This window comes from Anolis carolinensis, chromosome 4 (assembly GCF_035594765.1).
Source record: "Anolis carolinensis isolate JA03-04 chromosome 4, rAnoCar3.1.pri, whole genome shotgun sequence".
Classification (NCBI taxonomy): Eukaryota; Metazoa; Chordata; class Lepidosauria; order Squamata; family Dactyloidae; genus Anolis; species Anolis carolinensis.
Window position 1 is genome coordinate 173888473 of NC_085844.1, and position 25487 is coordinate 173913959.

A 25487-nucleotide genomic window follows, 5' to 3' on the forward strand; every position below is an offset into this window, starting at 1 on the left:
CCAGGACCCCTTGTGGACACCAGAATCCACAGATGCTTAAATCCCATTAGAAAAAAATATGGAGCCCTCGGTGACATAGTGGGTTAAAACCTTGTGACTTGAAGGTTGTGTAGCTGACCTGAAGGCTGCCAGGTTCGAATCCAACCCGGGGAGAGCGTGGATGAGCTCCCTCTATCACCTCCAGCTTCATGCGGGGACATGAGAGAAGCTTCCCACAAGGATGGTAAAAACATCAAAACATCCTGGCATCCCCTAGGCAACATCCTTGCAGATGGCCAAGTCGTTCCTGACACGAAAAAAAAATTAGAAAAAAATGACACAGTAAAATTGTGTCTTTTACATAAAATGTCAAAATCAAGGTTTACTTTTTAGATTATATTTTAAAAATATTTTCAAACCATGGATAGCTGAATCCATGGACATAGAGGGCCAACTGAAACATGTACAACCAGTGCATAACTAGACCTTCACAATGCTCCATCCAGTAGGACTAAACAAAGGATGTATCACAGCATGACTTTTACATCACTATGGTATTAAATTTTGTAGTGTATTAGCCATGTTGGCAGTGAAGATTCACCAGTCCTCCAGATGTTGAATTATTTTTCCCAACATCCTTTAATCTAAACTAAGCTGGCTAAGGTTGAGAGGAATTGCAATCTGGCAACAATTCATATCCTTGATCTGTACAAGTGGGATTGGACCCAGAGTGTTTATTCAGACTTTAAGGGTGCATGTACATCATAGAATTAATGCTATTGGACACCACATGAAATGCCATAATTCAATGCTATGTAATATTAAGAACTATAGTTTCGTCAGGTCTTTAGTATTCTCTGCCAAAAAAATAAAAAAGGCTGATGCTTCACCAAACTGAAAATCCCAAGATTCTGTAGCATTGAGCCATCACAGCTAAAGTGGGTCAAACAGTGTTGATTTTACAATATAGATATATCCCAAGATGGCTTTCACTGTCACTCCCAATGCCAACATTTCTAGTTATCCCTCTCCCCATGATCCTTTTATCCCCATAGGGCAGGGGTGTCAAACTCATTTTCACCCCTAATCAGCCTAATGTTTGCTTTCAAAGGGACAGCTATAAGACTGTATTAATGAAACTATGTTGTCCTAGCATTGAAAACCTTGCAGTCCACATAAAATGACATGGCAGGCCAAATTTAGCCCACAGGCCTTGCCTTTGACATGTGTGCTAAAGGGGACCAACTTTTGGCCATGAACATAAAGGAGATTTAGGTTGCTTCCATACAGCTAGTTTGGATCAGAATGTGGACTATAAAGATCCGGTTTGCTTCGGAGTGCCTACACAGACACCCTAAGAACTGACTGGAAGATGAAAGAGAGTACACACATTTATTGGATATCTATAATCCACGCTCTAATCTGGATTATTTGGTCATGTGGAACCAGCCTCAAACAAATCCCAGGATCTTTTCCTCTACCTCCTGGCAGAGACAAACAGCTTTCCCAGTACTTGCTTTACAGCAAGGCAAGGCACGAAAACAATAAAATCCAGCATTCTCCCGAATGCTTTGCTTTCATTGTCTGTGTGTGTGTGTGTGTGGGGGGGGGGGGGGTCATTTACCTTCTGGCTAGGCTGTACAATTGCTTTTTCATTTTGGCTGATTCATTTTAAACCATGTTTACATTTGCACTCTACATTCGCTGACTTTCTGTGTTGTGGTTATAAACTGTAGGGATTGAATGGACTGCATGGCTGGAATAAGGATTTATGGTGAGGGTTTTTTAAATCACATTGTTTCTGGCTGGATTTGTTTTGGAGCTTGCATTGGTGGGGTACATTTTATGGACACTCGAATCTCAAACCAGCTTGAAACAAATTTTTAGTGCCTGTGTGGATGGACCCCTAGTCATGCACTCACCTGTTCATCTCCCAGCCTTTTTTGTGTGGAAATGTTAGTTCCACAAAACATGTGTACTATATGGAAATGAAAATTATGTTACCCATCCTCGCTCTTCACCATGGCACGTAACACTTTTACTACTATAAAACTGCTCTGTCCTGATCAAACCCTATAAAATTATTTTTTTAAACTTAATCCCCAGAATCTTCCAGTCTATAAACACACTAGTTGCTGAAAATATAATATTAGCTTTGAATATATTTTAATCAGATTTGTGGATTTTAGCTGTTAATTTTTAATTCATTTGATGTTTAATTCTGTTTTAATGTTTGTATATTTTTGGATTTTGAATTGTATTCAGATTCTTTTAATGTAAGCTGCTTTGAGTCTCCTTTGTGGAAAGAAAAGGCAGGGTATAAATAAACACAATAACATTTGTAATCCAAGCAGTAAGTATTCCAGGCTTTGGATCAGGGATATATTATTTTGCAATTTCATGAAGATCTGCAACAATCTTTTTCTGGTGAAGATTCTTCTGGTTTATTTATTTATTTTTGCTTACTTGATAAAGTAAATACTAACCTTTAAAGGAATCAGAAAGTCAAACAGAGTGAGAACACAGATAGGGGGAGGCTTCAGCCATTTTCCACACCCCAGTTGCCTTTTTATCTTGACTCTGCACCTTGGAAATCTAAGGTGCTTTGCCATCAATCATTTCCTATTTTAGACTATATTTGACTGCTTCCCTTTGTTAATAAACCTGTTTGTTCATATCCATACAAATATCTGAATCCGATACCTTTCAAGTAAAGCATTATCCATCCATCACATGAGCAGGAGAGAGAGAAATGTGGTATATCCCAGAGATATTCTTACAAAAACATTGCACTACACATACACATGGGCAGTAGCTTCAAATGTATGTCAGATTATATATGGGGACAGAATTCCTTTATACAAGCATACAGCAACTCTATATATATATATATATATATACACACACACACATACACACACACACACACACACACACACACACACACACACACACACCCATTATGAGCTTTTAATTTAGGCCAGAAAATGGCTATGCCTTATCTCATCTGGTATGACTTGCATGCTGGGCTCTTCAGCATGGCTTATATTAGTTTCTTTGACTAGCACTGTAAATGTGTAATTGCTCATAATCTTTTACAGGCCTGGCAGGCAGGTTATCCTTTTTTCTCTGCACTTCAGCTTCATTGCACAAACCCCCATTCCTCATTGTTGAGGATTTGTGAGCTCTGGATGAAGTGAAGAAGCCTGGGGCTCGAGGAGATTTCTCTTTGACATTTGAAGAGAGTTTCAAAAGAGGCATTTTGCGTCCGTTTGTTATGTGGCCAGCGGTATATGGAATCCTGTACATTCCCTTGTCTTTATATCGGTGCACAGACATATTCCACTCTTCAGGGAGAAAAAAGAAAATGGAAATTGAATTTCACGGACAGAACTGAACCTTCCATTGAGATTGATTTCTGGCTTTCATGCTGTGCATTTCATGGACACGTCACTACTTGATGTGTCTCCCTCCTACCCACCCCCTCCATTTTCAAATCATTTGTAATTAGTTCCCTTTTTATGCTTCCAAGTTCTATTGTCATTTCAAATACAAATTAACAAAACACTGGAAAGTTGATGTTTGAATTTGGGACATAAGAACCTATCATTTCCAATATGTGTCACTGCTGTACCAATCAGCATTTTTTTTTAAAAAAAATGTCATTTTGCATGTGTGCACATTTTCCAATGTATTTTTTCTTACACAATATGCCTCTCTATAAACATCTTTTGTCTCAAAAGTACAGATTTCTAACAGGGCAATCCTACCAAAAAACCAAAGATCTGAAGGCAAGCAATAGCAATAGCAACACATCTTCCTTCAATGACCTAGAAAGATCTTATCGGCTGGGGGGAAATGAGAGAAAAGTGATGACTTTGTTCCCATTTTCTGAACATCCCCCCCCCCCCAAAAAAAAACCAAGTGTATCTGATTCCTTTCATTCAGAGGAAATTAATACAGCTATTGAAAGGTTGATGTAGATCTGTTGTTGCTCTGGGGGTATTTGGAAAGCTGAGAAGGGGAACCTGAGGTTCTCACACTGCAGATGGACCAGCTATGGGGCTTCTTGCAAGGACACAGAAGGGTTCTGGAGTTGGATTTCACTCCCTGAATGTGGCCTTTTCTTTCTGCCTTTGGCTGAGATGACCTCAAATGCCTTATAGCACTTGGGATGCTTTCCTATAGATTTCCTGGACTGTATTCTTTGAGACTGGAGGAGATAAAACTATTCTGCTATAGAACTTGTTTCATCTCCAAATAGGGTCATTAATTTTAGTCTTGTAAAATCCCTTTTCACATATTCCTGTAATACATGATCCATAAAAGGAAAGGGATCTCAAGACCCTCTCCAAGGTTTTGGCTGAACGATCTGAGTTCATTCTAATACAGTCTGACAAAATTTGACTACCACAACTTCTGTGTAGTTGAGTGTCCTCAGACATTATGAATCAGAAATGTACTAAATGATCATACTCTAAAAACGTATCATGACAGTTATTGTCCTTGATCCTTTTTAGGAGTAATAAAGGCTGCCTGAATACATGTAAATAAATATACATTGTGCTTACAAGAATCTTAGTGATAATTGGTTAGATAATATATATGTCTTCTTCCTAGCAAAATTAAGAGCAAACTAAAGCCATACCTCAAACTTGTGAGCAGTGCACACAATGTGTGGCCAGTTTCACAGCAAAAATGCTGCTTCCAGACATTAATCTGGCACAAAAAGAACTGCAAGTTATCCAGAGTTTCTTTGAAATTTCAGAGTGACTTCAGATGTTTTTGATATGTGGACAGCTGGCTCGGGCTGGATCTGGGGGTGTGTTACCAAGACCCATTGCTGTTTTGCCAGAAAGATAGATGCAATTCTGAGAGATAGTGGGATATATACAATGTATAACATCTCCTATATTTTGCAACAATTGAGGAAAATAATACATTTCTTGAGAAGTTTTAAGAGATATTCCATAACTACAAACATGCAGAATCCAGAGGCCCAAGAAATGTTTTATTTGAGAATATTACAAATCTCTCAAAGCCAAAAATCCCAAAGTGAAACACAAAATTTATTTTCTAAGTGTCAAAACATGTCTAGTTTCTGATATCTCTGGATTTCTCCGAACAGTAGATTTGTGCATTAAATACAGATAGCAGTACGGGAACTTAAATATAGCGAAAAACATCCCTCCTGTTCCTATGAAGTCAGTACTTTATTTCACAACAGAGTATATTATTATTATAAATAATCTTAAACTCAAGTCCCTACAGCCATACTTTGCTTAGCACCCTGCTGAAGTGAAACACCTATGCAACTATCAATAAAACTGGGGGTTGATGTTTGGTACCTGTTGTGAGATCAGAACCTTCAGGCATTATTGGATCTAATACATGTAGTTTCAGATCTCTGTGAAAATAGACATTCTTTTGTCCAAAAAATGGCAAAATACAGCACCATCCATACAAAAACCATGAATTATTATCAATTTGCAAGCGTTATACAGCCAGCTTTCTGTCTCCACAGGGGGGAAAATGAAATCTTGGGTTTTTAGAACAGTATGGTATAGCCATTCTAACAAAGGAAAATTGCTTTCTTTTTGAAAAGAGCTACAAACACAGTATTTAAAAAATGAGGTTTTTTTCTTACAAGAAAGGTTACATGAAACATTGGTCTAATTCTGTTGTGTGAAAAGCAACCAAGTTACAATAGTTCTTAGTGGCTGTCAATGTTCTGTTGGAATACGGACATCCCAAGACTGCTATTATTCAGAGGCTTTTTCCCCATATAGTTGACCTATGTCAAGGTCCCCCTTGTCATCTCCAGCAAGTTTTATTTTGTTTCTTGTGATTCACTTCCTTCAGTGGTATGGTCAGATTTAATAATTGTACTCAAATCACAGTTTCTAGAGATGTGTTAAGTGCTTCAAAACAACTCTTTGTGGAGAATACCCACTTTTCCATTCTTTTCTTTTGGTATCTTTTCTTTGCCTTGATGAATTATCCCAGATCAGAAGATGGGTTTCTTAAAAAATATATTGTCTTTTAATGAACTTTAAATGATTTTAACTGTTTAGATGGTTGGATAATGGAACTCAAGCTGTCTTACCATTATTTAAAGCAATGAATCTTAAAGATAATATGACTGGTGTTCTGTACTGGGTTTAATAATTTGTAAACAAGTTGAGCCCCATTATTGGGAAAAGGGCAGGATGTAAGGAAGGAGGTGTAGTGTGGAAGTTAAGACTGACTATAATAAAGGTGGGACCTGTGTGGTCCCCAAGATGTTGGTGTACTACATCTTCCAGAATTCTTCATCATTGGTTGTGCTGGACAGGGTTGCTAAGCATTGCAGTTTAGAAGATCTCAAGGTCCACATCATTTTTGTCCCTGAATGAATACCTTATTTATTATGTCTGATGTGCCATCAAATCTAATGCACACCTCAATTTTCAAAAGCCTGAAACCAAAAAAAAAAAAAAGTATTTGCTGCCAAATGTAATGCACAGCAGCAAAAAATTCACTCTTTGTAATTTGGCAAAAATAAAAAACAAACCTGCATTATAGTTGCTGGCTGCTCAAATTCCTTCTTGAAAAACAAAAGTGTTAGACCACCAAAGCTTCCAGCAATTGAAAATAAAACCTTGCTGTAAAATAAATCCACTTTAACTGCCCTGGCCGAATGCTATGCCTCACCAAACTGACCTGGCCAAAGAATGCTTATGCCTCACCAAACTACAAATCCCAGGATTACATAGCATTGAGCCATGGCTATTAAATTAGGGATGATGTCCCTAAAATAGTAGCTCCATGTGCTCCTGAAGCAGTTTCCCCTTTTGCTTTGGCTCAGCACTAGATTACCAGATTACGTGAATCTAATGCACACCCTAATTTTAGAGAGGTAATTTAGCCAAAAAAGGTGAGCATTAGAATCTAGTAAATAGGGGTAGTTGACCTAGTCTGAGGAATCATATATACATTTCCTCAGAAATAATCCCAGTTAAATTCACTGGGATTGCATTTTGTTTGCTAGATTTCAAGTAGCATGGAGAAGGCAAAATGTGGATGTCTGGAGGCTTGGTTTCATAAATGTCAATGTTTTTGTTTTTGTCCTTCACTCTCCCTTCTCTCTTCAAGTACTTACCATTCAGGCCAATACCACCATTTCTTTTATTCCTTTGTGCTATAAAGTACAGCATCAACAGATGTAGTTCAGCTGCCTTTCCCCGTGTCCCTCTGTTTATCCATGCTTGTCTTTGCAATACTTCATTACAAGCACATTGCTCTGGACTCTCATCCCTTGTCTTTGGACTCCGCTCAATACTGTGCATATTCTTGCCCTGAGATTTATGTCTTGCATTCAGAAAAGGCTCTTAAATCAACCAGGCTGTTAACATCTTCAGCTCTGGGATCCTTGTAGATAAAATGCTGGTGTTCTAATAGATGATTCATGGCCAGTCTTGGAGGGAAAATAGCCTTATTTGTGCAGCAATGTCCTCTGTGGAAAGGCAGCATGTGGCTATGATTCTTTTATTCATTGTCATTATGTGTGATTTCATGTATGTATGAGAGAAAGATGGTTAGAATTTTAGAATGTTTAAGGTTTAAGGCTTTTTTGAAGCAAAGCCCCCCTATTTATGTCCTCTCTGCATGTGTAAGTTTTACCCAGTAGTCCAGAAATGAGTGTACTACCTTTGCCCTCCTCCCTCACGTAGCCATCTGTCCTACTTTATAAATTGACAGTCCTTTGTTTGAAGGGTTATCAAAGGAGAATTCTCTCTTTGAAGGCATCCTCTGTTTGAAAGGTTATCCAGTTATCCAAGTCCAGTTTAAAGATTTTTTTTTTTTTAAAAAAAAAGCTTGAATGTGCCCTCAAATCACCCCCAAAATTTGGGAGAGTTTTCTTAAGCATGTGGTTTTGTCAGTTCCTTCCTCTGCAACAGAGCCCACAATGCCTGGTACAGCATGAAATTGCCATCCAGATTTAGCATGTCACCTGATTGGTGTTCCTCACTATGGTATATATTTTATTTTCTGTTCAAATGTTAGTACCTTTTTCTAGAATTTCATCTATACATATAATATTTGCAAATTTTACACAAGCCTAAGCTTTGCTTTTTCTTTGTTGTCCTTTATATGTTTCCTCACTTCTCCTTCAGAGTTTAGAAGCTTGGAAAAATGTTGGATCTTAACACCTCAAGGTGACTTTTTGTTGATATAAGAAATGCTCCATATATAGATTGTGCTCTCTGAAATGTACACACATCTCCACATCCAGGAAGAACTGAAAGGGAATGAGGTAAAGCCAGCGGGCTCATATTTGTTCTTCTCCTCACATGTAGAATGTTTAGGTGAAAAGGCCCTATTGGGATCAAAATCAAACTGTCATGTGTGTTTTCTATATGAGGACTGTAGCCAAGGGGAGGGGGGTAGGGGTTCAACCTCCGCCCAAGTTTTTCAGGGTTTTTTTTTAAAAAAAATACCTGGTTTACTCATGAATTTTAACTGATTAACCAAATCCCCATGGGTGTCCACTGAAATTTATCTGCCTTGATTGTCCACTGAAGTTGATTGATGGAGCCTGATTTCTAAATTATTTTAGAAATTATTATTATTTAAAAATTATTTTAGTTATGGAACTACTCTTCATGATTTGATAAAAAAAGTTTCCAATCCCCCCCCTGAATTTTTTTTCTGGATATGGTCCTGTATATGATTGTCCTGAGTTTGGACAATTGACATGGTAGGACTCCATTTTACATGCTATGAATCTGGATTGTGTCACTAAAAAAACCCAACTGTTATAGATGTGACCCTAGGATGCATCTTTCATGAATGGAAGACATTCATTCATGGAAGCCATACTTACCTGGTTTTCTAAAACATCTTTCCCACCTTTATACAAATGCTCACCCCCTTCAGCACAGTTCAACCATGCTCTGTGCAATTTTTTCAGAGGAAGGGAGGGAGATCTACATCTCCCTCGACCAAGATTTTTCCGGGGTTGTTGTATGTCTTTCGGGCTGTGTGGCCATGTTCCAGAAGCATTCTCTCCTGACGTTTCGCCCACATCTATGGCAGGCATCCTCAGAGGTTGTGAGGTATACCTCACAACCTCTGAGGATGCCTGCCATAGATGTGGGCGAAACGTCAGGAGAGAATGCTTCTGGAACATGGCCACACAGCCCGAAAGACATACAACAACCCTGTGATCCCGGCCATGAAAGCCTTCGACAACACAAGATTTTTCCCTTGACTGTATCATGTCACTTTCCCATGCTGTGTTCCTGGTCTACATGGAATTGTCTGAAGACCTCTCTATCAGTTGAGGATTTCTACTTCCTAGTCACTAAAAATTGTACTGTGGGATACAGATAGATATTTTGGTTATCTAAAATTAAAAATTCTTTTTTAAAAAGATAAGCCAAAGTTAAGACTCATAGGATACATCTACACTGTTGAAATAATGCAGTTTGACACTATTTAAAGTGAGTGCAGATAGCATCATAACGCTGGTGATGAAGATGCTGAGAAACAAATCAGTAGAAATACTGCACTAGGTGACTAGACAGAGCTACTCAGTTACAAACACATCTGACTCATTACTATGGAACCTTGATATTTGTAATTTGGTGAGGCACCAGCATTCTGTAGTAGAGAAGGCTAAATACCTTGTGAAGCTACAGATGCCATAATTCTATTATTTCTACAGTGTAGATTCACCCTGGAGTAACCTTAGTAAGTGTTCAAAATTTCAGTAATCTAGAACTTGGGACCAATAAACAAACACACAGATAGATGAATGGACACTCTCCTTTATTATTGCACATGGAAGCGAATGTTCTGAACTGCCCCACAATGTGGTCAGCATTGATATAGAATTAACATTGATATCATAGAATGAGCATAGATTAGCATAAACTAGAGGAAGTCACTGCTTTTACATGACCTTCTAATTTTAGATTTGATGTTCTTTTTCTTTTCCAGTATAGCTTTATGCATTGCACCCAGGAAAGATTCCACAAACCTAAATCCAGTCCTCATGCTAATGGGTATTTGCTAGATAAGATCAAATTTCCTCCCTTTTCTCCTCCATACAGGATCCAGGTGGAGGGGAAATTGCTCCTTTCAGCAGACAGAAGCAGTTCCATCTTCTGAAAAGCCCTGTTGATAGCTGTGATACGTATGTAGTTAATTCCATATGAAATCACTGCATTATTCCTTTGTATTTTCCCTGTTGGGCACCTAAACTGATTTTATCTTCATGTATATCTTTATGGTTCAATCCTTGATTTACCCTGTTCATTAATCAGAACCCATTATTCCACTAATAATCCACTCCCAGAAAATGTTTAGCACTCTGCTGTCTGTGCATTCCTGCCAGCACATGTTCTTCCACCTCTTCGTGGTTCTGGGTTGTTACATTCTCTTGTACGTCTTCTAGATCCACCTTGGCAAGAAGTCCATGGAGCCCAACAACTCCAGGTACCGTGTGCTGGACCAACTGTGACACAATAATTTCTTATTAGAAACAACAAAGGACACATCTATCCATACCTCCAGGATTTGGGATGAGGGTGGTGAGCACACAGGCTCCAGATTTTGGGCAACTACTACTTTTACCATATTTCACCATTGCTTAGATTAGCTAGGGCTGGTGGTAACAGTGATAATTGCTGGCTTTCTGTATTGCAGTTATGGACCCTTAACATATAGTTACAGATTTGTAACTGCACTTTATTCAGTAAGACTATGTTGTCCTATTGTAAGGATGCTGCTGCCTCAGTTGAGTGACAGAGCCCCATGCTGCCCATCATATGAAGTAGCCTTATTTCTGGCAGGGCTCCATTGCTGGGGTGATAGCATCCTAGGATGCTGCGGCGCCAACATGAGGGCCTCCCCATGTTCTATTTGGAATAACTGGGCTACCGTGGGGACAAGCTGCATGACAACACTCCCCTATGTTGGCCAGGAGGGATGCAGGGTGCCGGGATTTCCCTGCTGGCTCGCGTATTCTCCACGGAGGCTGGTGAATCAGCATGGGGAACCTCATCAATGTGATGGGGTCCTAAAACTACATGAAGGCCTCCCTAGACCACCTAAAGAGTCAACAGATGAATGGGCAAAGGAGGTCCATTCAACTCTCAATTCGGGTGGAAAGAACCTGACATTTCTTGTTTCCTACCAAGTGATGCTGTGATAATCAGAAGACTCCTGCACAATACCTCAGCCCTGCTCACTGGATATATAGGGTACAAGAATCCTCCTCCTTACACAAATTAGAATGATCTCTTTTGCCCAATCCAGCTACTGGCACTGGAAGGGCAATCAAAGCAGGAGATATTACTAAGTTACACATACATAATTATATAATGGATGTAAAATATCAGTAATTGTTATAGTGATAGAATATTTTCAACTTCTTTAAGAATTTTTACTATTGATGAAAATACTGTTGCCTAACATAAATGAATTGCCTAACATAAAATATTCTACAAATATTAGTCTATTATAGATTTTTCTATAATTTTATGAAGAAGACTCTTTAACTGTTTATAGGTTATTTAAAAATGATGATGTTTAAGATTAATTCAGGGTTTTTTAATCATGTCAGAAGCGAATCGAGGATACAGTTATAATGTATTTTTAAAAACCGCAAACAAAGTTAAAAACTTGGCATTATGCTAGATTTCCTTTGACCAGAAGCTGTCCACTTACAGTGCCTCTGGTGTCACTGTAAGAAGGTCTTCCATTGTGCATGTGCATTGTCCATTGTGCAGCCCCCATTGTGCACCCCCTGAATTGTGCCACATGAGCAATTCAGGGGGTGCTGTGGTTTTGAACTTTGAATTTGTTTTAATGGTTTTTCAACTGGGAATTTTTAAACATTGTTTATATTTAATCCTGTTTTAATGTTCATGTATTTGTATATTTTAAATGGTTAGGCTGATGCTTTTATGTTAAGCCACTTCGAGTCCCCTTTGGGGGAGATAAAGCTGAGTATAAATAATAATAATAATAATAATAATAATAATAATAATAATAATAATAATAATAATAATAATAATAATGCCTTGAAATACAATATGACAAAAATGATATAAAATTTTAGGAAGAAAGAAGGTACAAATGCTTTTGCACCTACTTATTTTCCCTGACCTCCACCTGTTCTTTACATGTAGTCATGATAGGGAGAATAAAAGCTTTCTCAGTGAGAGAGGCTTTTAATTGCTTTAAGTTCTATTGTTATTTTATTTTTATTTTTTGTATAATGCTGTAACCCTTGTAAATTTTTGAGGCCTGGAATAGGAAAAAGGTGGAGATGATGATGATGATGTGGTAGTTTGTATTGTAGAAGTGAGAGTGTTTAATTTGATACGTCAGTCCACGGTTTCAAGACTATAGATTTCATATTACAATGCAGCTGACTATGTTCGTAAAGTGGAAGGTTGGGAAAAGCTAATTTAGTGGAACCAAAGCAGAAGTGTTGTTGTTGACAACTAATATGACTACAAAAGTAGTCATATTAGCTGGATTATTCTGGAAGTTGGAGTTGAAATGAATAAGACTGCAATCTCCACATAGAATAAGACACATGTGAACAAGGAAAATATATTTAAAGGGTATAATAATGAGGAGGAGTAGCTAACTGTCTGGAATTAGCCCTTTTTGTAGGAAGACCAATAAATGATACAGGATAGCAAAGTATCTTGAAAGCCATCCTTAAGTTCTACTAAATGGCTAAAAGATTGGCCTCATCCTGCATGCAGTTAGATGAACCAAAATTCACTAAAATAAATGAGTAAGCATGCCCAGATCTCCATAGGAAGAGGGTGAAAAGTTTGGGCATTAATATTCAACTGTCATGCTTTGGTTCTGTCCTTGCAGTCTATAGCAAGATTTATAACCCTGGGACATTTGCTACCTCTAAAACCTCCTTTGCTTAACCTGGCTTACTTACAGTAATCACTTGAGCTGTTAATTTTATTTCCTTTCAGCTGCCTAGCATGTAGGCACTGGAGAGAGGTGCTGACTGATGGATAGATCTAAAGAAGTACCCATTAACAATGGCCAGGCAGTTGTACTCTACTAGACATTAAGTCTAGTCGTGTCCCACTCTGGGGGTTGGTGCTCATCTCCATTTCTAAGCCAAAGAGCTGGCGTTGTCCGTAGACACCTCCAAGGTCATGTGGTCAGCATGATTGCAAACGTTTTCCTTTTATTGTTTCACCTTACCTTCCCTCATTGTGGTTTCACATGCTGGGCCACGGGCACCCTTCTGGCACTCACAAATGCACTTGGTCCCAACCATCATGGCTTCAGCATTGTTATGGCATGGGCCACAGCGGCAGGCATTGAAGTCAACTAAATATTGATCCAATGCCTTTTTCAGGTTCTTCCTTTTGATTTCCATGTTGGGAAGTTGGGTTCTACGCAGTATTTCATGTATAGGTTCTAGCTGTGAAAGGGAAATGAGATTAATGGGTCATTATTGTTACTTTTACACAAACCGATAGACTAGCTAAACATAAAATATAATGTGCATATTATTTATTTATTTATTACATGCATTTATACCCCGCCCTTCTCCCCAAGGGGACTCAGAGTGGCTTACATTCTGCCACGAGGGCCAGCAACAAATATGCTATAAAACAAAACAATTAAAACATGATAAAAACATGATAAAAACGTGATAAAAAGTATATAAAAATTAAAACGCTGCAAGGCAGCGATATTGCACCATCCTCGGTCATTCACTACTGCTACAATTACAGATTTGCGACCCGATTACATCAGCCAGTGAGCTTATTCGCTGAATGCCTGGGCGTAGAGCCAAGTTTTTAGTTTTCTTCTAAATCCCAGGAGGGAAGGGGTTTGCCGGATATCGCTGGGGAGGGAGTTCCACAGCCGGGGAGCCACCACCGAGAAGGCCCTGTCCCTCGTCCCCAACAGCTGCGCCTGCGAGGCAGGTGGGATCGAGAGCAGGGCCTCCCCAGAAGATCTTAAGGTTCTAACGGGCTCATAGAAGGAGATATTAGTTAGAGCATTGGACTAGAACTCTGAACCAGGGTCCAAATTCCCACTCAGCCATGGACACAAAATAGATAACCTTGGGGAAGTTGTTCTCTTGGCAAAAGCAAATGCTCTTTGAACAAATATTGCGGGAGGAAAAAACCCAAAACCCTTATGATACATTCACCGTAAAATTGTTATAAGTCAGAAATGGCTTGAAGGCATAAAAGAGTAACAACAACAACAACAACAACAACAACAACAACAACAACCTGACATAACAGAACAGCCAGTGGCAGAACCATACCAGGTCATGCCAGGTTGTCACAGAGCATATTCAAATTATTATTAGTATCATCATCATCCAAATCTCAGAAATGAGGAAAAATGGATATATGCATACTTTAAATGCTTTTGCCCCAAGATTCCTCACTGTCATTCTGAAGACTGGAGAAGAGCATCCAGGTCCTAAGATTAGAAAACGGGTGCCGAAGCCTAGCACTAATACACATAGCTTGGACAGAGTACCAATTGCAATTAGAACTTCAGTTCTTAAACAGTGGCATGGGAACTATTTTTATAGCTGTGTAAGGCAGAAGTGGCTGATGGGTGATCTGAAGACCTTTCCTGACATACATCAGTTCAACTGACATTGCTAGGTGTATAATGCAATGTGATATCATCACAACCATGAGGACACAGCTCTCCTTTGTATCCAAGGCAGTGCAGACATCAGCCAGGCTCAAAAAATGGTTCCAATTATTACACTGGAATTCATGTTAATGATAAAAACAGCAGGAGAAGTTGAACTGGAGCAAGTAAAGATGCAGTTGCTATCCATGCATTAGCCTAATGCATGAATCTAAAGTCCTAGCCAAATATCTTCTTGGTCATAGGTGTCAAACTCAAGGCTCTTGGGTCAAATGTGGCACATCATGCTATTTTATGTGACACTTCAGATGCTAGACTACAATTTCTGTATTCCTCATCATTACACTAGAGCTGATGGGAATTGTGATGCAATAACATCAGGAAGGTTGCCTTTTGTTATGTTTTGTCAGGACAGTGGGATTTTAATGAAGATTCAAGGCTTTCAATGTTTCATGTTGAAATGTCCTTTAACCTTTTATCAACCTCAGAACCATAAGTGCTGCTGGGTTGCAATTCCCATTATCCTCAATCTGCATAGCAGATAATAAAAAGTGATTAGAGTTGTCATTCAATAGGGACCCAAATTGGATAAAAACTAAAGAGCCCCAACTACTATGTAAAAAGAATACATAGTTGGCCCTCTGTATCCATGGCTTCTCATTCCCTAGATTCAATGGATTTTTGCAGGCAACCATAAAGCTGATGTTGCTTTCAATAAAAATGAGCATGACACCCCTGTTCTAGGATGCTGAGAAGTAGGTGTTGACAACAGGCATGGAAAACTCTGTGGAGAGCTATGCATCCTGTCTGGCAAAGTGAGTGCAGATGACATCAAAACATTGGTTGTGAAAATGCTGAAAAACAAGCTTGGAGCCTATGTTTGTCTTGTCTTTGTTCTATGTTAAAAGGCATTGAATGTTTGCCTATATGTGTAATGTGATCCACACTGAATCCCCTTCGGGGTGAGAAGGGCGGAATATAAATGCTGTAAATAATAATAAAATAATAGATGCTGCACTGTTCAGTTCCACTCTTGTCAGTAAGGATGGACAATTTTTAGGCATGTATTAGTTTTTACATTAATACTGCTGCAAATGACACTTGGTGAATCTCTTGGCAAGATCAAGATTCTCCTGTGTGCAAAAAAGGCATTTCTGAACCTTTAATGGACTACTTCTGGCATGTCTTTTTGAAGATATTCAGCCATGAAAATGAACTTTTATACTGCAAGAAGCTTCTTAGGCAAGAAAATGAGTCGTCTCATACGAACTACTGGCATATTGCACAGAACAGTCTGTTTACCATGGTTTTGTTTCCTGTAATTCACAAGGACATTAGCAATTGCCACATAAAAGTTCCCACATGGCCTTGAACATTGAGGTTTTGAAACAATATTAGCACAAGACACTTTAGCAAACAACCATGTGTCAAGATAAGAGGATATTCAAGTGGACATAAGTAATTATTGGGTGCTTGAATCCACTCCAAAACTATAAGCACTAGAAGAGCTTCTGAAGCAGCCATTTAAAGGTTATAGACTCGGCCACAAGCAAGCAATAGTGGGTTTGACCCAGAATTAGTGGAGATTTGTGTGGAAAACACCCAGGAACTGCTGAGAGTCATTTCTCATTATCACAGATTAAAAATAAGTCCCCTTCCTCACACCCCACTATATATGCACATACACTTCCTCAAACAAGCTGCTGTTTTCCATCAGTGCTGCTTATCACATAGGCATATTTCTGCCTCCAGCTGATATTTCTTCCCATCAGCTGCCAAGTCAGAAATCTGATTTACTTTCAGTTAAATGGGAACCAAAAAAGCTTCCTTCCTTCTCAGAAAGGCTGTGTTAGAAGATTTCCTCCTTTTTTCCTGACAGTGACACAGAACTTCAAGGATGGGAAGGCCTTCAGACTGTAAAGAGCACCCTGCTATGAGCCACATCCCCAAACAATCTCTTTTGTAAAAAAAAACCAGCAGCATACTTACAGAAGAGGCAAGAAACATAGAGGTACTAACAGGGCAATACCTGAGAATCACTGTCTCTTGCTGCCTTTCAACCCTGTGCTTCTCTCCCTCCACCCATTTGTGGAGTACTATCCACGAATATGAAATTTATGGAGATCTATTATATTGCATAGTACTAATTCAAGTAATTCAAGTTCGTTGGTTGCTGACTAAAGTGCAGTAGCCTTTAAGTATGAATGGGGATTGGAGGTGCAGTGGCGGCTGAATTATTTTTTTATTTATTTGCCCCATTTATATCCCGCCTTTCTAACCCCAAAGGGGACTCAAGGCGGCTTACACATGGCACAATTCGATGCCCCAAAACACATATAAAAGCAAAGCTTAAAATATTAAATATTTAAAAATTTAAAACATAAAAATTTAAACATTACAACAGTTAAAAATCACACCAACCAAAAAATCGTGGTCTAAAACCATTCTGAGGTCATTATACATTTTAGACATCCATTCTTGCACTGTGCAGCTATCCAAAAGCTTGATCCCAGAGCCAGGTCTTTACTTTCCTTCAGAAGACCAAAAGGGAGGGGGCTGAATGGAGCCAAGGTGCTTGCTTCATAATGTTGCAAATCCCCATAGGATAGGAGAGGCAATTATATCCTTAGTTTCACTAAAGACTGACAGATTCCATGAGCTGATCAACTTCTAAGTGTCAACCCAAGAACAAGAAAGTTGCATGGAGCAGCTGTGGCCACAGATTTATGCCTTACGGGACATCAGGACCATTTCAGTCAAAACATCTCACCTATAAAGCATTACCATCAAACAGGGATGGGCAACTACAAAAGAATGGAGATAGTTCCCCTCCTGCCACATATTAATTCTAGGATTCAGCTGAAATGTGACCAGTAGTTCAGCTGAGGATAAGGTGGGAAGAAGGGACACATGGATCCAAAAGTGGCATATTTTGTCAACCTATGTTTACCCCATGTATGCTTCATTATAAACTTGATTCATGTATGTTTTGTTATAGACTTGAGAAGGCTTGATACATCTTTGTCTTGCCCTTCTCTAGTCACCCACCATTTCGTTGGAGGAAGAGTGGATGCTCTTATATGGCAGGCTAGAGCCCCCCACTGGATGTTAGTTTTAAAATCCAAGAGTCCTAGAGCAATATCAACCTTAATCCCAAACATGTATTAAACGACATATCTATTTAACCAATAATGGTAGAGCTGATTGCTAACAGAGGTACTCTCAGTATTGCTGGCTCAGAGGATCTTATATGCCTAACTTCTGGTTAGGAGAGCCTCTCTTCTGAACTGGTTCAAAAAGGTGCCAGATAGTAGAGAAAGGGGTTTTGGTCCTTGGGGGTGAAAATGATGCTAAATTGAGGGAGGGTTGCATGGCAGTCTAACCTTTTGCATTTCCTCTCCTAGAATTTCACAGCCAGCAGGACTACTTCTAAGGACTGTTGGAAAGAAAGAAACTGCCATACTGAAAAGTGGGTTGTGGTGGGTTGTGCCAGGACATGCATCATAGCTATGTGCTAGAAAGTCATCTCCCAATAAAGGATCTTAAGGCTCTCAAAAATATATTTTACAAGTTTTGGCACCAATAATACTTCACATCTTTTCTATCCTGGAGCTAACATGGCATAGTAGTTTGAGTGGTGAACTATGATTCTGCAGAGTAAAGCTTGAATGCTGGCTAGGCTGTGAAACTTACAGGGTGACCTTGTGCAAATCACACTCTCTGAACTTCAGAGGAAGGCAATGGCAAATCTCTTCTGAATAAATCTTACGAAGAAAACTCCATGTAGGAAATAACATGAAGGCAGATAACAGCAGCGACAATAACAACATATCAGTTGTTGTGCATTTTACAGGCTGTATGGTCTTGTTCTAGAAGCATTCTCTCCTGATTTCACCCACATCTATGGCAGGCATCCTCAGTGCCTTCGACAATAACAACATATATCTGTTGTTTCATTTTTGCATCTTCTCCCTGTTTATATAGGTTGTTCTGTATTGGTGGTCTTTAATAATACAACTACTTCCTTTCAAAAGGACAACCTCCAAAACTTTTTTTCGACAAGCCCATTGCTATGATGTGATGAATTCAAAACTCAGTGTTAGAGTTAGACTCTGAATCGTTTCTTTTTTGCTTTGAAGTCATTGCTTTTAAAAAAAACAACTATTCTTTCATTGTGAAATGGAGAGAAGGTCAGCAGATCAGTGGCCCATTACATTTAATCCTGTTCTAAGATGAAATCACAATACAAATATAAAATGATCTGGTCTAGTACACTTTCAATCCTTTAGAGATGTGGACTTTCTACAACTGAAAGAAACGGCTTACCTCAAAATCAATAACAGAGGGATTAAGTTTTAATGACCTCCCCCAGTAACGGTATGCATTAGCACTGGAGCCTTCCATGATCCTGCCAATTGATGCTGTGTCTCCACCTCGAACCCGGGAAATAATATCCTCTATGACTGATTCGGCACTTTTTTTGTCTGGGAAGTTGGACAATGGAATAGATTAGTGTTCACTTCTAAGAATTCATTAGTTCTGTCAAAATCTGTTCATCAAGGTGACTCTGGGGAGAGCACTTGCCAGAAACAGCTATTCTAAGAATATTGCCTCACTGAGACTAATACTAGAAAGCCAGCACAGGAAGTTTTAATGCTGCCTTTGTGCTTATGGGTCTAGTTAAGAAGATGAGAGCAACAACAAAAACAACAACAACAACAATGTATTGTTGGAGGCTTTCATAGTGGGAAGCTTTGGGATCACAGCCCATAAACCACACAACAACAATAATAATGCTATCACACGCATAGCTCTTGCATCTCAAGGTGTAAAACTGCATTAGAAACCCATGCAGCATCCACTTCACAACTTAAACTTTAAATACTATATGATGTTGATGATGATATGCATAAAAATTACATACACAAATAGGAAACCAGTGAAAGCTGAGCTCAGAGGCTGACCTATAAACCAACATCTCTCTCTCTTCCTCTCTCAAATGTTGTTGAGTGAAATGCACATTTAATCATACCGTATTTACAATGGTACATTTTAAAATAGATAAGATGTGAGTTAATCTGACAAGGAGTAGGCCCAATCATTATTAATTATTTCATTTCACCAAAGAATATATACAAAGCTAACTTATTCTCAATTACAACTATACAAGGCAGTAAACCAAATATGTACATATGTAACATACATGTCTCTTTCCTTTGTTCTCCATTTCTTTGTTTTTACTCTCATTTTCAGCTTTATTAATACAACTAGCTGCCACATGTTGAATATCCAGTCATTACATCCTTTTGCATTAGGACTAAAATAATTAAACTGGAACCCACTGGTATAGCATCCTTAATATGTAATCCCCATCAGAAGATCCAGACAACAGAGTCCAGTGACTTCTGCAACAGTCTCTTCTCAGCTCTGATTAGTTTTGTAGAGCTGAGCAGCTTGAGCTCCTCCAGAAGTTCTAGCATTCCAACTCCTATCAGACCAATTCCGAACTGGTGAAGGGATGAGGTGTGTTGCAATTCAGCAATATCTAGAGGGCTTTGAATTGACCCTCCCCACATGTTAGCAAGACAGATATCTGTACATTGTGACTTAGTGGGTACATTCAAGTAATGCTGTGCTAATTCCACCCTTTCTTTCCCTTTTAATATGAGCCTCAGATATTTGATCAGTAGGCAATGCAATTAGTAGCAGAAGCAGATTAACTCTTGTTTATAGACTACTTCTGCTATAAATTCACCAGGCCTTCATGGGCAAACCCCTATCTTGCAGCCTCAGCTTGCCATTGCCAATGTGGATATGATATTTATCTTCCTGGCTTTCCAAAGAATATTTACTGCTGTGCAAATGTGCCTGTTCACAGCAGCCACAAATATGTGTACATAGTCATGGAAACAAACAACAACAACAACAACAACACAGGCAATTGTTTCTATTGGTTATTGGATATGAATGAGATTCTTAATCTACTATCTTGGGTCCCTGTTTCCCCTAATGTCAAAGATCTAACCTAGCAACTTACAAAGTTAGGTATTTGACAACATCAGGGTATGTCCGAGGAAGCTTGGCTCTGACTAACATAATTGCTAGGTGAATAGAAACAATGACTGATTTGGCCTTACGTCCTGCCCATTTCATGGAATGTCTTCTCCCATAGGGTGGAATTCAAATACAGTCTGGAATGTCAATAAACAAACAGATCTTGTAGCCCCTTAGAGACTGGGAAGATGAAGCTTATGTTCTCTCAATCTATAAGGGGCTACAAGATCCCTTTGTGTACTGATCATCTCCAGTGTAAGCACATACACACCAACCTCACTAACTCTGGAATTTAGGATTTTCCAATGGAGTTGTGTGCTTGATTTCAAGTTATGGGAACCGGAGTCCTTTCTGCTGAATCCCCAATACCGTGGAACTCTCTTCTTAGATGCTCATATCACTTTTTCCCTGCTAGCTGCTCTTAGGTAAATTTAATTTTCAGTCATTCCTTGAAAATTGAGCAATGTTGTGCTGCTTTTACTCCATTATTCTTCTTCTCATTCTCATTCTTATGTTGTATACAGTTTTCTCATTTTTGTTGCTGCTGTTTTTTAGAGTTCTCTCTTTTGCTGCATGTTTTTAATGTTACTGTACTTGTGTTTTTAATCTTATAACTTACTACTGTGTTTTTCCCTTTGCAGAGAGGTCAGTAGCAAAATATTATAGGATAAAATTCTTCTATTCAGCATCCCAGTATTCTATTCCTTTCTATCTCCCCTGCCTCAACCTTTTTCTCTGCTCTTTTCCCCTGAACCAGGATTCAACTGTTTATGCCTACTGATCATAGTCTTTGGGCTGTTTCCTTTCTTCTTCCCCTATCCATTTCATTCCACTCCTCTCTCTATTTAGGCATTGTTTTAATTGTACAGCGAACACTGTGTTGCTTGTTCCAGTGATTTTAAATATTTGATTTCACTATCGATATCTTTAGCCAGTTGCCATTGTCCCCGGGAAATGTTTTAGAAGTGTTTCTCAGCATGAACTAATAAATAACCTATCTAGATAATAAGATAGTTATTGCTACCTGTTTTTAATATACCACCCTCCTACTTCTTATTTGAACCTGCTCTGTTCCATTTGCCCATTCACTTTTATTAGCAGGATTCCTTCATTCCTGGCCAGTCAATTTTCTATGCCATTAATTTGTAGGAACATTTTGAGGGTATCCTCACAACTTCAAGGCTTTGTACAAAAGATTTATTTTTTTAAAAAAACGGATGAGAAAACCCTTAGAGTAACGCTGAGGCAAACTGGGACAGATTATTGCAAAGAGCAATACATTTCAGCAACTTTAAAAACTATTTGTTAGTCACTGCTTACGGGTGTCGAGTGACACACAGGCAGTTCCCAAGTCACAAACATCTGACCTACAAATGACTCATAGTTAAGAAAGGAGGTGAGATAACAGGAATTTGAGATAAATCAACGCCTCAGAGGGGAAATTTACTCCTGAAAAAGTTATCACCGGGAAAAAGCATCTTAACTGAAGCTTTCTCATCAATCCTTGTTTCCATAACAATGGAAAATTTTTCAAAATCCAATTGTTACAGGGACAGAAAGTGAGGTGAAATCTTCTGAACAGGGGCACAGACCACAAAACACATCCCCTATGCTATTTGAAGTTTGCCTGTATATGTGTGTGTGTGTGTGGAATTACACTTAAAAATGTACCTGTTCCAACTTACATACAAAGTCAGCTTAAGAACAAACCTGCAGAACCAATCTTGTTCGTAACTTGGTGACTGCCTGTACTTCATTGTTAATGTGTTGCTTTTTATTGTGAACACAATTAATGTATTTCTCTGGATAATAGGTTACTCCTTGATTTAATTACTATCGTGACAAACTAGTGCGAAATGCTGGGAGCTACAATAGAACAATATCTAGATCAGAGCTTCCTAAACTTTTGCACTCATTTCCTCTTTTGGCCCATGACCTCGGGTGTAAGTAAAGGTAAAGATTTTCCCCTGACATTAAGTCTAGTCATGTCCGCCTCTGGGGGTTGGTGCTCATCTTTATTTCTAAGCCGAAGAGCCGGCATTGTCAATAGACACCTCCAAGATCATGTGGCCGGCATGACTGCATGGAGCACAGTTACCTTCCAACTGGAGTGGTACCTATTAATCCACTCACATTTGCATGTTTTTGAACTGCTAGTTGGCAGAAGCTGGGGCTAACAGCAGGAGCTCACCTCACTACCTGGATTCGAACTGCAGACCTTTCAGTCAGCAACTTCAGCAGCTCAGTGGTTTAACCCATTACACCACCAGGGGCTCCCCCAGGTATAGAATACATATAAAAATCAAACATTTGCTGACAACGAAACAAGATTTTCAAGGTTTTTTAAACAGGCTGTTTTTTTAAAAATGAAGTACAGCTGAAGCATCTTTTGCAGAATCCACTGTAAACACTACAAAAAAGATCTGTGTAAGTATCTAAAACAGCCATTAAGGATTTCATGTTGTGACTCAGCCACAGCATAGCCAGAGTGAGGATGAAGAAGGGGATTCTGGGTTTCAGACACAAGAGCCAGATGATGGGATGCAGGATGAATTTCAGGATGATGGCTTGGGAATGGGAATGATACAGGCTGATTCAGAGGCTCAAGAAATGCAGCTTGAGCAGAATGAACTATTGACCCAGCCGGCCATAGATAACAGCCAGGAGGACATTCCCATGGGAATTAATGAGCAAGAGATGTCTCGAGCCCCGGTGTTTCCAGCCCCGGTTCAGGTGCAAGATAATGAGGACCTTGAAGGGGTGCCATCATTATCTAGGGCGGACTGGTTGTTATGGAAGGGATTACAGCCTCGTAGGAGTGTAAGATTGGCGGGGAAGAGATAGACCTCGGAAGGAAAGAGAAATGCATTTTTGAGTTGTTTTTAAAAGTGTGTGTTTTGAGATAGATTTTTGTCAAAGCAAATTCTTGTTTCATCTGAGTGGATGTTCCTGCTTCATGCTTAAGAGAAGTTTCCTGTTCCTGGATCTTTGTAACCTTTGGGCCTTTGTTCTTTGGGATCTATCGTCTGCTGTTTTGGCTTCTGGATTATTGGATTTCTATGGCTTATGGACTAATGGATTTTTATGGCTTATGAACTATTGGATTCCTATTGACTCTTTTATTATAATCTTGAAAACCTTACAACTGCCTGCTTTGATTTATATTTGCTTTTGCTCAATAAAACTACAAAAGAATTCCTTCTGTGTGTGACTGAGTGTCTATAGCAAGGTGAAACTATTCTGAGGTGCGACACTTCATCAGACAGGCTGGAGGGAAGTGGGGGAAAGCATTGGGAAGACAGTGGAAACCGTCTTACTCCGTTTTCTCCTGGAAAGGACCATTTTCAGGGTTGGCTAGCCATCCCACGACCTTTCCCTTTCTTCTTCCCACTTCATCCTGCTTTCTGGAATCAGGAGTCAGATAACAGAATCTTCTCTCTTTTGTAGCATGCTGGCAAGATGGATTCCCACATCATCCACTGGAAGTAGTTGTGCATCACGGGGTGGTCTCAGTGGGACTCCCTTTTGTCAGTGTGCAAAATTGAGAGACAATGGGGGAAAACACCCATGTGATGAGGTGACATTCAGAAAATGTTTACTGTTTAAAAAGCAGTGATATAGAGAACTGCATATTTCTTATACTGGAATTGTGGAATTCCATTCCCAATACATTGCATTTATATTGCTTAGAATGACAAACAAACACTGTTACTTAAATTTTCTGAAAGGGAGGATTATGATCAGAATGGCAGAAATTATTAATGGGGACAAATAAACAAACTAGGAGAAACTGCAGCAGTTTGCTTTTGTCTGTGACAAGAAGGAAGGACAAAATGATGGCCCTCCTTTCTTCTCCTCCTTTCTGATTTCATGGAGGAAAACTTCTTTCACACTTTGAATTCAGATAGCAGCACTGACATAAGTAGGGACAAAAGGGGTGTGTGGGAAAATGAGAAATGAGAAAAATTTAAAGGCAAATGAAAAAATGGAATGACAGTGTATTAATCAAGTCTGTCCTTGCCAAAGTGGGACAGTTGGAGGATATACAATGGTATGAGAATGCATTACAGTAGTCTGGAATTGTCTATATGTTTTTACCTTCGGTTCGGCTTCCATCCTTATTACAGAATTCAGATGACAACTTGGCACCCACATCAACATTTTCCACTGGAGTAAATGTCAAACCTATTGATAGTCCAAAACATTGGTTCACTATGTTGCTATTCATTTCTGTGGAGAGAAAACAGATTTATATTTAAGTATCATACAGAACACGAAATCCAGAAACTCCCAGCCAACATTTATTTATTTATTTACAACATTTTTACCCCACCTTTCTCACCCGAGGGGACTCAAGACTACTGATAATGTTGGATGAGACATTTGGGGAGCTATGACCCCTCAAATGATTTTTCACCATTGATATGACTATTCAGGTATTCAGGCATGCATACAAACCATACCTAGATAATGTGCCATTCCAACTGAACTACTGTCCATGGACCTCATCACATTGATGAGCCTCAGCATTGTGATTCAACAGCCTGCAAGGCAAATCAGAGGGGGCAGCAGGGCAATCCCAGGGCCTCGTGCCCTGCCTTGCCTGCAGCGATGCTTCTCCATCACACACAGGGAAGTGTCACTATGCAGTTTTCCCCACACTGGCCTCGTTGTTGCTTATGGAAGACAAGAAGCCCCTGTGTTCTGGGCACAGCATCGTAGGACGCTCGCGACAGAGTTGTTCTACAAAGCCCCACCAGAAATTACCATGAATGGGGCTTTGTAGATCAGCT

The 25487-nt window shown here is 39.3% G+C and overlaps 1 protein-coding gene across 1 annotated transcript in view; it reads right to left on the bottom strand.

Moving 5' to 3' along the window:
• Positions 1 to 9775: 9775 nt before the first annotated feature.
• Positions 9776 to 25487, bottom strand: part of c8a (complement C8 alpha chain) — a 45319-nt gene continuing 29607 nt past the window's right edge. Inside the window, exons 8-11 of the mRNA XM_008109383.3 lie at positions 24793 to 24924; positions 18967 to 19124; positions 13213 to 13435; positions 9776 to 10480 (exon numbers count right to left, since the gene is read on the bottom strand). Coding sequence (XP_008107590.2) covers positions 10329 to 10480; positions 13213 to 13435; positions 18967 to 19124; positions 24793 to 24924 — 665 coding nt within the window. The 3' untranslated portion in view covers positions 9776 to 10328. The remainder of the gene's footprint in view (positions 10481 to 13212; positions 13436 to 18966; positions 19125 to 24792; positions 24925 to 25487) is intronic.